The sequence below is a fragment of the Hyaloscypha bicolor genome (genome assembly GCF_002865645.1).
Source record: "Hyaloscypha bicolor E unplaced genomic scaffold K444scaffold_55, whole genome shotgun sequence".
Taxonomy (NCBI): Eukaryota; Fungi; Ascomycota; class Leotiomycetes; order Helotiales; family Hyaloscyphaceae; genus Hyaloscypha; species Hyaloscypha bicolor.
Genome location: NW_020194557.1, coordinates 163,689 through 176,302, shown reverse-complemented (window position 1 = coordinate 176,302; position 12,614 = coordinate 163,689). Strand labels below are relative to the sequence as shown.

Here is a 12,614-nt window from a genome sequence, read left to right as displayed (position 1 = left end):
CCTGCAGATGGGGCTCCCATAGAATTGAACTTTGGTGATCACGTGTTAAGAGGGGAAAAACAATTTGAAAATGTATCTTTTGAATTCAGGGGCATCTTTGGTGTACAAGCATTCGACCAACTAGCAAAGGGCTGCCAGTGCCTTCAGTTGGAAAGCTTTCAGGCTCTATTTATTTTTCATCCCCACAATCCCAAGGTAAAGCTAGATCGATCTCCTGATTTAAATGCACCCGCTCCCATGCTTTGTCGATGGGCAGTAACGACATTAATATCAGTGGCTTTTGAAGCACCTGCAGCTCCGTGTTGAAGCCATTGTTCTCGTTCGACGATCGAGATCGCCGGAACTTTCATCTGTGAGAGTAGACTGCCTCCAGACCAGGCTCCCAGGGAGCCCACAGCTCTCAAATGACCAGACTCTACAGGCGGCTTCCCTTTGGCAGCTTCCTTCTTTAATTGCTCTTCTATAGGATCATACTCTTGCTCTATGAGGGCTGCTGAAGGAGTTGGTGTCTCCATGACCCCTTGCTCTTCTAATATTTCCGTTGGACCAGGTTGCCTTGGCTTCGTCCGTTGTAGCTTGGGATTGCTCCGATATTGGTCCACTGCTTTTCCTTTCACTGGATCCCAATTCCGCTCATCGATGAGACTTGCCACCTCATCCAGGACACGCTTCCTCAAGCCAGGAATAAGCGATCCTCCTCCAATAAACACGATCCGTGACATACAGATAGATCGTACATCTACTGGCAGCTGAAGCAAACTCCGATATACCAGGAGATGAAGCGGTAATTCCTCATCATCTAGATCCTCCGCCAATGTGCCCGCTGCAAAAAGAGCACTCTCACATGGCTCCGCAAGTTTCGAGAACGGAAGGAGGAGTGATTGAGGAGGATCGGTTGAACTTAGCGGTATTGAAACCATTGAGCCAGAGTCCGGACCTCCACCGATATCTAGTGATCTCATGCTAGCCTTCAGCTCATCCTCTTCCTTGACGGGCGTCAATCCTCGGGAAAATTTCCTGGCTTCAACACGCTTTCCGAGTTTACACCACGCCATTCGAATTGCTATCTCCTCGCATTCATCAAAGCTAGGCAAATGTCTCCTGTCCGCATCGGCTCGCTTGTCGGCAGATTCACGTTTCGGTCTTGTAGGATCAATATCATCCGCAAGCAATTTGAACATTGCTTCCCCGAACATTTTTGTTGCTCTCACTGAACGAGTGCATTGTACCTCCCGAAATTCGTATACAGCCGTCACAATCGTCTCCGCCCATCCAATATCCACGATTAGAGCTGAACGAAGCCCAGCCGCCACCGTTGCCAACACAGGCGCTGACATCAAAGAGATGGTGGGTGGTTGGAAATTCGTGAATAAAGTATCGAGGACCGCCGAGAGAAGAGGAAGAGGGAGCGCAGAAGGTATCACTAGACTCATTCGTCTCGGTCGAGAATCGATAAGCAAGTATCTATGAGAAAATCGGTTAGAATTCTGTCCATAATCGCATCCCGCACTTACTGACTTTGTGAAGGCGTCTCGAATAGCTCGGTCAATCTTATCCCCAACCAATCCCAAATCCAGAGCCCTCAGATCTGGTCTCCAAAGCTCATGTGCCTCTCCCCATGATTTCTCCTCTCTTCGTCCCCTCACATAACCCACCTCCCACCTGCTATAATCACCAGCTCTTCTCTGCTCTTCTGGGCCAAAATCAATTGCGGCTTTTGGGACAGCATCTCCAGCAAATCCAGCTCTGAGATAACGGCTTCCGAGCTCTAGAATAACAATGTCTTCTTCGGCGCGTAGAGAAGATGGTGATCCAAATGTAGAGGAGATAGTTCGTACAGGGGTGTGGGGGCTTGCTGGTGCTCCTGGGTTGCCCGAAGCGGGAGACCGAATATTAGCTACACTGCGATGTGCAGGACCGCTAGGAGCTGACATGTTGCTACATCTGCTCGAGAGCAGCAGTCTCTGAGCTCCAGATATCCTCAGAACCGGATTATGGTAGCTGGCGTGCCATATGCATGATTTTGGAGGTCCAGCTTGAGTCGGTAAACCCTCGTTTCCCTGCCGACGCTAGTCTTTCTTAAGTAAATACCCGATGGTGAACGTCGAACTTCAATCGATTTATGTGCATTGCTCTCGACACTGCATACTTTACTTTCTATCACTTTGGATCGCTAATAACAGTGCATAGAGATGAATCTGTTCTCCGTCTGCGCATAGTGCGTTGGCTACTGGCAAGTAGTTTTGGATGTTGACATCATGGGTATCAAAGGGTAAATGTTTCCACCTGCATTTCTCAAGACCCAGTGCTCATTCACATCCCCAGCATCTACGGAGAGATTGGGCCAGGAGAAAGAGTTGCCTTGTCCAAGCTATCTATTGAGAAGTTTGAGCAGACTGGGCGACCTCTCAGGGTTGCAATCGATGTCTCAATCTGGCAATTTCAGACCCAGGCCGGCCAAGGAGGATCCAACCCGGCAATCCGGACTTTCTATTATCGCCTTCTTCGCCTCCTTTCAACATCAATACAACCATTGTTCATCTTTGATGGACCGCATAAGCCCCCCTTCAAGCGCAACAAGCGTACTGGCCAACATGGGGCAATGGTACCAAATTTGTTGACAAAACAATTATTAAAGTTATTCGGCTTTCCCTTCTACATGGCCCCTGGAGAAGCGGAAGCTGAATGTGCCTTGTTACAGAGGGAAAGGATTGTGGACGCCGTCCTCAGCGAAGATGTCGACACTCTCATGTTTGGCTGTGGACGAACCCTTCGCAATTGGTCTCCTGAAGGTTCCAGAGGCAATAAATCCCCAACCCATGTATCCGTCTATGATGCGAAGGCGACTAAAGAAGGTAAAGCGGCACTTGACAGAGAAGGAATGATCTTGATAGCTCTCATGAGCGGTGGTGACTATATCACGGAAGGTATACCTGGTTGTGGCATCAAGGTAGCCTGCGAGGCTGCCAGGGCGGGCTACGGGAAGTCTCTATGCAAAATTTCGAGATCAGATGCCGACGGGTTGGAAGCTTGGCGTGATAATTTGGCCCATGAAATTAAGACGAACGAGAGCAAGCATTTTAGGGTCAAGCACAAGACCTTGAGAATTCCAGATGATTTCCCAAACAAGGAGGTACTTGGATACTACACGCACCCTGTTGTCTCCTCTGCTTCCAAAATCCAAAAGCTGAAGGAAGAGATCGGATGGGACGGCGAAGTTGATGTTCCAGGCCTTCGACTTTTCGTTGCGGAGGCTTTCGATTGGGTTCACAAAAACGGAGCCAAAAAGTTTATTCGAGGTCTAGCTCCCGCGATACTGGTACAAAAACTTCGTAGCCGTAGTGGTCGGAGAGATTCTGAGTACGGAGATGTTGTGCTGACAGCCATGAACGAGATGGAACTGGTTCGAGTTATTTGCGGCAAGAGGAACCATTTCAGCACAGATGGAATATCCGAATTGAGGGTGATCTACCACCCAGCTGAGATTATGGGGCTAGATTTGGATGCCGAAGAGGACGATAGCGGAGACTATGGAAGGGACGGTCTTGCACCAGTCAACGATGATGATCAGATAGAGGAGTATGTGTCAGAGGATGCAGCGTCGAGATCCAGATCAACAAGTCCGACCAAAAGAGCTGCTTCTGTCTATGACCCCACCCAACCAGATAAAACATGGATACCAGAGAGCCTTGCAAAGGTTGGAATACCCTTGAAAGTGGAGGATTACGAAGAGTCCCTTCGGGATCCAAGAAAGTTCATCAAAGCGAAAGCCGCTGCCAAGAAAGCAGCTACGAAGAAGAAGGATGGGATGCCGAAAGGCGCCGTGGATCGATTCGTCAAGGTTACAAAATCTGTCGATGAAAGTGGAAAGGAAAACGAGCATGCAGGCCCTTTCAAATCATCTGAAAAAGTTCTTCCATCCAGTCAGCCTGCTTTGCGTCCAGTCTATCTGGCTCCTACTCTGGAGAAGCCCTCGTATTCGCAACTAGCTCCCACAACAACATCAAGTAGGACCCTGAAAGCTACCTTGAGAGCTACAAGATCATCAGCTGGTTCTGGTACCCACGCCGCCCCCACCAAGTCTACAGCGACAAAGTCGACCAGAAGTAAGAAGGCAATTTCACAGAAGCCAGCTCCCAACACGAACCCCTGGACAATAGCCGCCTCATCTCCACAATCCAACCCCGGAGTTCACAAACCCATCAGCCAACATCCAGAATCCGGCAGCCCACTGAAATTCAAGCGGACCGCCATCTACATTGACTCAAGCCCTCCTGTGCCCGCTTCGTCGGCGCCATCAGGTCTGGAATCCCCCTCGTCGCCAAGAAAACACCAACACTCTCCTACTCCGCCATTAGACTACGATGCCGAACCAGAACTCCCACCCACAATCCGCCTCACCCGTGGTTCTCACACCTCCACAGAAGAATTTGGAACACCAACTAAGAACACCAAAGACATCGATCGCCCCTCGCCGAAAAAGGAGATCTCACCAGATTTATCTGAAAGACGAGGCTCGGCATGTAGGAGAAGCATATCAGAACCGCCGGGGCCTGAATCTGTAGCTCAGAAGCTAGACTTCACTGACTTGGGATCTCACATTTATGAAAAGGAGATCGAAAGGTGGCAGTCCTTCCGGACTTCTGTTAGCCAGAAGGTAGAGGACCCTTTTCAGTTTGAGTTGGCTTCTTGTGACAAGTCTGCAGCTGATTTACTTGATCTTCCGAGAGCGAAGGATTGGCTTCCAACATTGCCTAGCACTTTCGTTTTGGTCCCTGCAAGAGCAAAAGAAGCAGAAGTCATTGACCTCGCCTCCTCTCCTGCTTCCAGAGCTGTCCCGGCAATCGAGACTGGCGAGAGAGGCGAGATGGCAAGCCCACCGAAGCCAAAGCCAAAGCCAAAGAAATACACCATGGTGCGGGAGAGCACAGACGGTACATTCTGGGAAGGAGTTGACGAGGAGAAATTCCAGCGCCGGAGTAATGTTTACAGATACTCGCAGGTTGAGGTTCTGGATTTGACTAGTGATGACTGAGTTGGGTTCTTCAGTGTCCAGACTTTTTGGACATCTTTGTTATTTGGAATTTTGTAATACAATTCAATAGATAAACTTGACTTGAAGCACAGTGTCATGTTGTGAGTGAACCTCGAATTGGATGATTACTCGATGCACGGAAAGTTTCGGTACCTTGAAATTGTCCTCGAAGTCGAGAGTGAATCGGCTCCCATGTTTTGTTGCACACCGTATTCAATGTCCCAAGTTTTCTGGTGCAATGAGATCGCCGAGTCGACAGCAAGTCACCCCCCTTCATCTGCCCTCTCCCCTGCCCGCGAGTAAATCATCGTTTTGAGCTCTTTGCCGCACATCCCTCGAATATTCCAGAAGCTCTTGTACATTGGAACTGTCCTGGAAGTGGCAAAGTGAATCGACAAAATCTTAAGTCTCTATCGCCCATCATTCTACTTGTAATGTTCCAAACACTCTGGCTCAACGACATTCCCTCAATGTGACGCTAAGTGAATATTCCGAGGTTCGATGGTCAACAATGTTTAGTGAATCCGAGGATCGAGCTAGGTTGCACATCGCGTCTAATGTTTTAATGTCTAATGTTCCAGGAAGGTTTGGTACATTGTGGTTGTTAAGTGAGGGTAAAAAAAGTTCCACATCACTTCAATGACCCAAACTTTCTGGTAGAATGAGATCTCATGCATCTAAGTCCGCGGTAGATTCCCCGAAGGACCGGTTTGTTGCACGTCGTCCACCCTGCGCTATTCATGTCCCTTGTAAGGAACTACCTTGGAGGCCGCATCACTGACCAGGTCCCCTTGCCCCCCATACCCGCCTCCCCCCCTAACCGACAGTCGTCACGAGGACAAGCGAGGAACAGAAATATTCTTCATCTTATCATATTGCTTTTCTATTGGTCCCACCTCCCCTCCCTTTATGAAGGGCTCGCAAAGACAAAGCCAGAAACCCTCACTTCGGACGCCTTACTAGTAAATCTATACGTACACACAAGAAAAGCTCTCCGCACTCTATGCTGCACAACGACCCAAGCCAAGTAAGCTCAATTCAACCAGGTTTGAGCCACGAAGGAGAATGAACGGAACACAAAGTAGAAATCGAATTATGTACGGCGAAGCTTAGAACAATGCCATTGACAAGCGAAACAGAATTGCTTGTCGTGCTTATCCTGTGCGGTGGTGGCTAGGATTACAAACAAGTAGAAAACTCCAACCCGCCTTCGTTCGCAGTTGAGAAAAGGTGCAATTCTGCGAGCATTCGATGTCGTTCGTCTAGAGGATTTATGAGGTGCCAAGCGTGTTCTTGAGATAGGAGCTTGGGTCGTACTCAGGAGCGTATGTTGGTGCCAGGCTGCCGAGGACGAGGATAAGGGTAGTGAAGACGGCACCGGTGACGAGGAGCTTTCGCAGGACGGGGCGATTGGCACCAAATTCGGACCAGCGGCGGCCGGCCTCGGCGATGTATGGCTTGAGTTCCTTTTGACCAAGCTTGTAGTACAGCATGCCGATGATTGCGACGCTGTAACCAAAGGCCTGGAGGCGGGACATTGGGGTTCCCCAAACAAGTATGGAGAAGGCGACGAGCATGATATCCTTAAGGACACCGCAGAGGGTAAGGACGAGGCCAGAAGTTCTACCGATCTGAAATGATGTTAATATTGCGGAAAGGGAAAGGGAGTGTGTGTTTCTTACCAAGAAGACAACAGAGACGTTAAGTGCAAATGCAACAAATGCATTGGCCAAGAAAACCCAGAGACCGACTTGATAGACCTCGGCCATCGTGCATTTAGGAACCTCCCAGACAAGAGCAATGAGGACGTTCATAGCAGCGCAGACGGGGGCGAAGTAATACAAAGAAACCAGGGGGTTCATTTTGAACTCTTCGCCATTCAGCAACTTTTGAACAAGGCAGAGTCTGGTTGCCTCGAAAACAATTCCTCCCAGCTGGTATAGGAAGCCGATCAGGACGAAATCAATTTCACCGAACGAGGCAATGGCGACACCAATGACAATCAGGGCGACATTTCCCAACTTTCTGAGGTCGACCTTTTCCACTTGTAGAATCCAACCAACAACCAGAACTGCAACGGGGGTGAAGGCCTGGTACAACGTCAGTAGCTGGAATGAATTTGGATAGGTGTGATGTGAAATTTACCTTGATCATTTGAATGAACGACACACTCAAGTACAAGTAGGTCAAATTTCCGCAGATCAAGCTCAAACTGAACGCGGCTCCAATTGGTACAATTGCGCGGAGGTATACTCGGCCAGTCATCTTCACCTTTTTCCGTTCATCCAAAAGCGTTGTGAAGCGTGCCATGAGTTGGGTGCATACTGTTGCAAACACAAGATGCCATGATGTGAGGATGATGGGGTAATCTTCAGTATCGTCAGTAAGGCTCGGGGATCAACTGGGTCGGGCTACGACATACGGAAGTTCAGAGACGATAAGATGTATTTGTTGAACAGGATGACGCTGGACGAAAGGGAAATCCAGACCCTGTGTACAGTATTAGGAGCCGCCTAGGTGGTTGCGGTACAAATGTTGGGGACTGACACTACATAGATCCAGGGAGGAAGCAGCCCCTTTGATGCTTGCTGGGCCTCATTCTTCTCTACGGCTGGATTGACCGTTGGCAGAATGGGAGTGTCTGCAGCCCGCGGGGACTCGCCCGAAACTCGAACCTTTTCCTCGCTCATTTTCGCGATAAGTGGTGTGAAGACGTTTGCTATTCTTGGCGGCTGTTGAGGACACGCGATCGCAGTCAAGGAGCGCGCTTGAGCTCAAGAGCAAGAGGATGTAACGACTGGACGACGAAGATGGCTCGTTGCGATGTCTATCGTCTGCGTCGACTTCCGAAAGAATAACGCGGGGGGGAGCGATGGTCGGTTTGTGATTGAGCTGAGGTGAGAAGGCCGAGAGAGAAAAGAGAGGTTGAGGAACCCTAGGGGAGGCGGCCGGGCGACGGTGGCTGTCCGTCTCCTAACTCGTAACAAGTAACCAGGCTAATCTGCTTATAGAAGGGACGCCCACTCGCTCGGCTTGCCACTAAAATTGCGGCGAGCCAGCTCCAAGCCCACGCCTTACGCGCAATGAGAAACTCTCTCAGCGGAACCCCTATCTATCATCATGCTCAGGGGGTCAGAATGAAACCCGTTCAATCAAATCGCTACGGACCCATTTCATCTTCAACGGCAGATCTGGCAATGCTCGCCCTCGGTATCACATTGCTACTGAAATCCGATGTCTATTCCCGCCAAAGGAGTTCTCTAATCGTCTGATATTCGGAGTCCTGGCAGACGTTGGCGTCATCATCGTGGTGCAAAATTCTGATAGCGAGATGCTGACATGCTGTGCATGGAGTGTCCCCTACTGTATCCACCCGTTGCAAATTCGGGTCGCGCAGATCGGTTTCACGTTCGTTCTAAGTATGGAAAAGGTTTAGACGCGGGAGCTTGAGTTTGGCAGTCCCACCGAGTCTTGAGGACGATCTGGCACAACGAACCCCACCACGCAAGCCAACATTGGGAAAACCAAGCATCAGACCGACTTTGTTGGCACTAGTTAAGTACATTGTTATAGGTATGTATCCTCAAATTATCCTCAAAGTTCACAGTAGTCAGTAAAATAAGAATTGGTCCCGCCCGGCTTGGATTTGATTGTGTCATTTAGAGGTGGAGTTTAGGTCAAGCATCCATGTTGGTAATCATTGCCTCGCCGAGATATCGAGACGGGCACTTTGTGATCGAACATTGTGCAATCGGAGGATTTTGCGTGAGGCAAACGAGCTCGATATTTCTGTATTAGTCACCAGAATTGCGGAGAAGAGCCCGTTGAAACAGATATGCTGGAGAGCTGCATTTGCAAACCGTTCTTGAAAAGCAGAGGCTGGAGGAGGCTGAGAACACGCATCCATCCCACTTATCCTCGAATTACCTCATTTGCGTGGTGGGACCCGTCACTTGCCGGGCCAACTATTCCTGAGATGCCCAAGGCACCGCAGAGAGCGTGCGGGATGTTGCATCGGCGTTTCCATCAATTGTTCTTATTATTCGTGTTACTTCTAGATATCAACGGGTGCCAAGAATTCTCGCACCACCTCCCGCCATCATGCACATCCACGATCCAGGCTGCAGCAGCTTGCGAGCAGGGTGGCCTTGTTTACGGGGTTAGATACGGATTGCCGGTCAGCACTACGGGACCGGTGGGCCTCGAATACTTCAGCTTGCTTTTGGCGGAGTTTGCAGACTCGCTCGGAAACGAGGTGACATTCGTGACATTCGTAACATTCGTGTCTCTGCCCTCGAATTTTCAAGACGAGATCCAGAACTCGATATCAAGGGGGCTGAAGTCCCTCGGAGCCAATGGATAAGGGGGGTGTGGTACATGTGGCTAATCCAAGATTGGTGCAATTTCTTGCATTTCTCCTACACGGCACATCGCCTGTTCGCTTAGCACCGCCAAGCCAAACTTTACTTCTCGAATAGGAGACCGACCCCTGTCTGGTCGTCCCTTGGTTGCCCCCCTCGAACATTTCTAAAATAATTTCGAGTTGCCCTTCCTCGACAACCCTTCGCTGCTGCCGCCTTTTCTGCGCCTTTACGGTCCTGAGTCCACAATCTTCATAAATCCCACAGAACCTAGATTTCTATCTGCGTCACATCCCTGCTTCAGAAATTTCGAATTCTGGTCGCTTCTCAACCCCGCTGAAGGACAATAGAAGATGGCTCCAGCAGACGAGTACGTCCCCCCCCCCCGGGCAACCACGACAGTGCTACTACGCTTCAAAGTTCCATCCCCACTGACATTATATTACAGGCAAGTCGACGTCCTCGTCATTGGCGCTGGCCCTACAGGCCTTGGTGCTGCGAAGCGCCTCAACCAGATTGTAAGTTTTCCTCACACCGCTGATGCCAGATAGGACATTGACGATGTTAGGATGGACCATCATGGATGATCATCGATTCAAACGAGACACCCGGTGGTCTTGCCTCCACAGATGTCACTCCTGAAGGCTTCGTGAGTCTGCCACTCTCCAATTGTGAAGATAGAGTCTAATCCCTTGCGGCGCAGCTCTACGATGTTGGTGGCCATGTCATCTTCTCCCACTACAAGTACTTCGATGACTGTATCGACGAAGCATTGCCCAAGGCCGAAGACTGGTATACCCACGAGCGTATTTCCTACGTGCGCTGCAAAAATCTTTGGGTCCCATACCCATTCCAGAACAACGTCTCCGTCCTACCAAAGGAGGACCAAGTCAAGTGCATTGACGGCATGATCGATGCTGCATTGGAAGCACGCACCGCACACACAAAGCCGACGAACTTTGATGAATGGATTGTCCGAATGATGGGAACTGGAATTGCCGACCTGTTCATGAGACCATACAACTATAAGGTTTGGGCAGTCCCAACTACGAAGGTATGCGCCAAGTAATATTTTGCTTCAGCGTTTGCTAAAACGATACAGATGCAATGTGCCTGGCTTGGAGAGCGTGTTGCCGCACCAGATGTCAAGACCTGTGTGAAGAATGTCATTCTCAACAAAACCGCCGGAAACTGGGGTCCTAATGCTACCTTCCGATTCCCTGCCCGGGACGGAACTGGCGGTATCTGGATTGCCGTTGCGAACACTTTGCCTAAGAAGAAGACCCGCTTTGGAAAGCAGGGTGAGGTCTCAAAGGTCAATGCTGAGGCTCACACCGTTACCTTGAAGAGCGGGAAGACTATCGGATACAAGAAGTTAATCACTACCATGGCTGTGGACCAGCTCGTGGAACAGATGGAAGACAAGGAGCTCATCAGCTTAAGCAAGGGTCTTTTCTACTCTTCTACTCACGTCATTGGCGTCGGTATTCGAGGAGAGCGCCCCGAAAGAATCGGAGACAAATGCTGGGTAAGTCGCTTGTAATGATTTGGACGGCTGCTCTAACCCACACTTAGCTCTACTTCCCAGAAGATGACTGCCCCTTTTACCGTGCGACCATCTTCTCCAATTACTCTCCATACAACCAGCCAGAGAAGTCTGTCAAGCTCGCAACTCAATATCATGCAGATGGCAGCAAGGCCAAGTCTAGTGAGCCAAGGGAAGGCCCGTACTGGTCCATCATGTTGGAAGTTTCTGAGTCTTCAATGAAGCCTGTGGACCATGCCAACCTCCTCAAGGATTGCATTCAAGGTCTCATCAACACTGAGATGATCAAGCCTGAGGATGAGATCGTCTCTACCTATCACCGTCGCTTCGGTAAGCTTATTTCCATACCAAAGTGCTGTTCTTTTGTTTGAGAGCTCGGGGGCTTCACGGGAGCTTGCATGCGTCTTTGTCCTTGGAGCTTGGCTCCCCAGTTCATGAGATAGCTCTTCTAGATCACGAAATTGCCAAACTAATTCGACGATTAGATCACGGGTACCCAACTCCCTCCCTCGAGCGTGAAGGTGTTCTCAAGGAGCTCCTCCCCAAACTCCAAACTATGGACATTTACTCTCGTGGACGATTCGGAAGCTGGAGATATGAAGTCGGCAAGTTTTCCCCCCCCCCCCCTACATTTCCAGCCTGAGCAATGCTAACACCAGCAAAAGGCAATCAGGATCAGTATGACTTTTTCTCGCTCTTGGCTCTCGTAACAAATTCTCAGATCACAGTGCTAATAAGGTGATAGTTCATTCATGCTTGGCGTTGAGGCCGCGGATTACATTGTGAACGGTGCGGTTGAGCTTACTCTCAACTATCCCGACTTCGTCAACGGCCGCAAGAATGAGGAGCGACGACTTATCGAGGGAAACCATGTCTTCCGCAACAAAGCCACCGACAAGGCTGATGCCGCTGGTGATGCCAAGATTGTTGACATCGAGGCAAATAAGGCGGGACTCACCAACGGAACCAACGGCACTCTGCCTACTCGGGAGAGAGCATCGTCCAAGGCTCATTCCAGCTCCCACAATAGAAAGTCGTCCAAGAGTGTCAAGTAGAGAGTGCTTCGACTTCGATTTCCAAGTTGGAAGGTGGTTGTTTTCTAGAGTATTAGATTTGCATGCGCATTTTTTGCTTGGAGCAAAAGTGTGATTGTTGTCGCAATTTCAGCGCGTATAAGGGGAATCTTGAGCATCTGTCGAACCTGAAGAGAGTCTGGGAACTTGCTGGTGTTTTGCTAGGATATATCCATTTGTGAGCTTTTCATAGCTGAACACTGCATGGCGAACACCAAAAGGCGGACTTGAAGGACTGCTGACCGTTATTTACCTGCGCATAGAAAATAGAATGCGTTCTTTCCCCCAGATTGGCTTACCAGCTGTCAAGAATTGCGAACCTTGGAAGACAGTGGACAAACTTTTGCCACATTAATGTTTGCTTTCCATCTGTCAAGTCGCACGAATCGCCGTTGTAGACCGGTGCAGTATTTCTTTTTTTATACGCAGAATTTTGAAAATTTGATCGGCCCACGTTTTGTGGCGGCTGCCCGAAGTGCGACACCATTTCGTCATTGCCAACTTTCCCACCCGAGCCATGTTCTCTCAAATAAATATAGCAACAGTGTGCAGGCACAGAAGTGACGACTTTCCTGGGTATCGAATCAAAGTCGCTCTGT

General features: G+C 49.7%; 4 protein-coding genes across 4 annotated transcripts; 2 read left to right on the top strand and 2 right to left on the bottom strand.

The window, feature by feature from the left end:
- Positions 1-81: 81 nt before the first annotated feature.
- Positions 82-1,934, bottom strand: K444DRAFT_586677 (actin-like ATPase domain-containing protein; the record flags this gene model as incomplete). Its single annotated transcript, XM_024877987.1, has 2 exons — positions 82-1,464; positions 1,519-1,934. 2 exons carry the CDS (start codon positions 1,932-1,934, stop codon positions 177-179), a joined length of 1,704 nt encoding a protein of 567 aa, XP_024738812.1. The 3' UTR covers positions 82-176.
- A 201-nt stretch (positions 1,935-2,135) lies between these two features.
- On the top strand, positions 2,136-5,123 carry K444DRAFT_558595 (uncharacterized protein). Its single transcript, XM_024876833.1, has 2 exons — positions 2,136-2,272; positions 2,326-5,123. The coding sequence occupies exons 1-2, from the start codon at positions 2,259-2,261 to the stop codon at positions 5,033-5,035; spliced, it is 2,724 nt and encodes a 907-aa protein (XP_024738811.1). The 5' UTR covers positions 2,136-2,258; the 3' UTR covers positions 5,036-5,123.
- Positions 5,124-6,306: 1,183 nt separating this feature from the next.
- K444DRAFT_627951 (duf250 domain protein membrane protein) lies at positions 6,307-7,725 on the bottom strand (the record flags this gene model as incomplete). The annotated part of the gene is made up of 5 exons (XM_024882866.1): positions 6,307-6,666; positions 6,718-7,125; positions 7,181-7,404; positions 7,458-7,525; positions 7,583-7,725. The coding sequence occupies 5 exons, from the start codon at positions 7,723-7,725 to the stop codon at positions 6,307-6,309; spliced, it is 1,203 nt and encodes a 400-aa protein (XP_024738810.1).
- Positions 7,726-9,655: 1,930 nt separating this feature from the next.
- K444DRAFT_358379 (FAD/NAD(P)-binding domain-containing protein) lies at positions 9,656-12,183 on the top strand. The gene is made up of 9 exons (XM_024872154.1): positions 9,656-9,766; positions 9,845-9,914; positions 9,965-10,045; positions 10,100-10,450; positions 10,499-10,924; positions 10,972-11,272; positions 11,428-11,547; positions 11,608-11,620; positions 11,688-12,183. Exons 1-9 carry the CDS (start codon positions 9,750-9,752, stop codon positions 11,995-11,997), a joined length of 1,689 nt encoding a protein of 562 aa, XP_024738809.1. The 5' UTR covers positions 9,656-9,749; the 3' UTR covers positions 11,998-12,183.
- Positions 12,184-12,614: the final 431 nt, after the last annotated feature.

Bases quoted from the DNA above. Each gene is read 5' to 3' on its own strand.
- K444DRAFT_358379 (XM_024872154.1), top strand. The intron at 10,451-10,498 runs GTATGCGCCAAG...AAAACGATACAG, and splicing joins GGGCAGTCCCAACTACGAAG to ATGCAATGTGCCTGGCTTGG. The intron at 11,273-11,427 runs GTAAGCTTATTT...TTCGACGATTAG, and splicing joins TACCTATCACCGTCGCTTCG to ATCACGGGTACCCAACTCCC.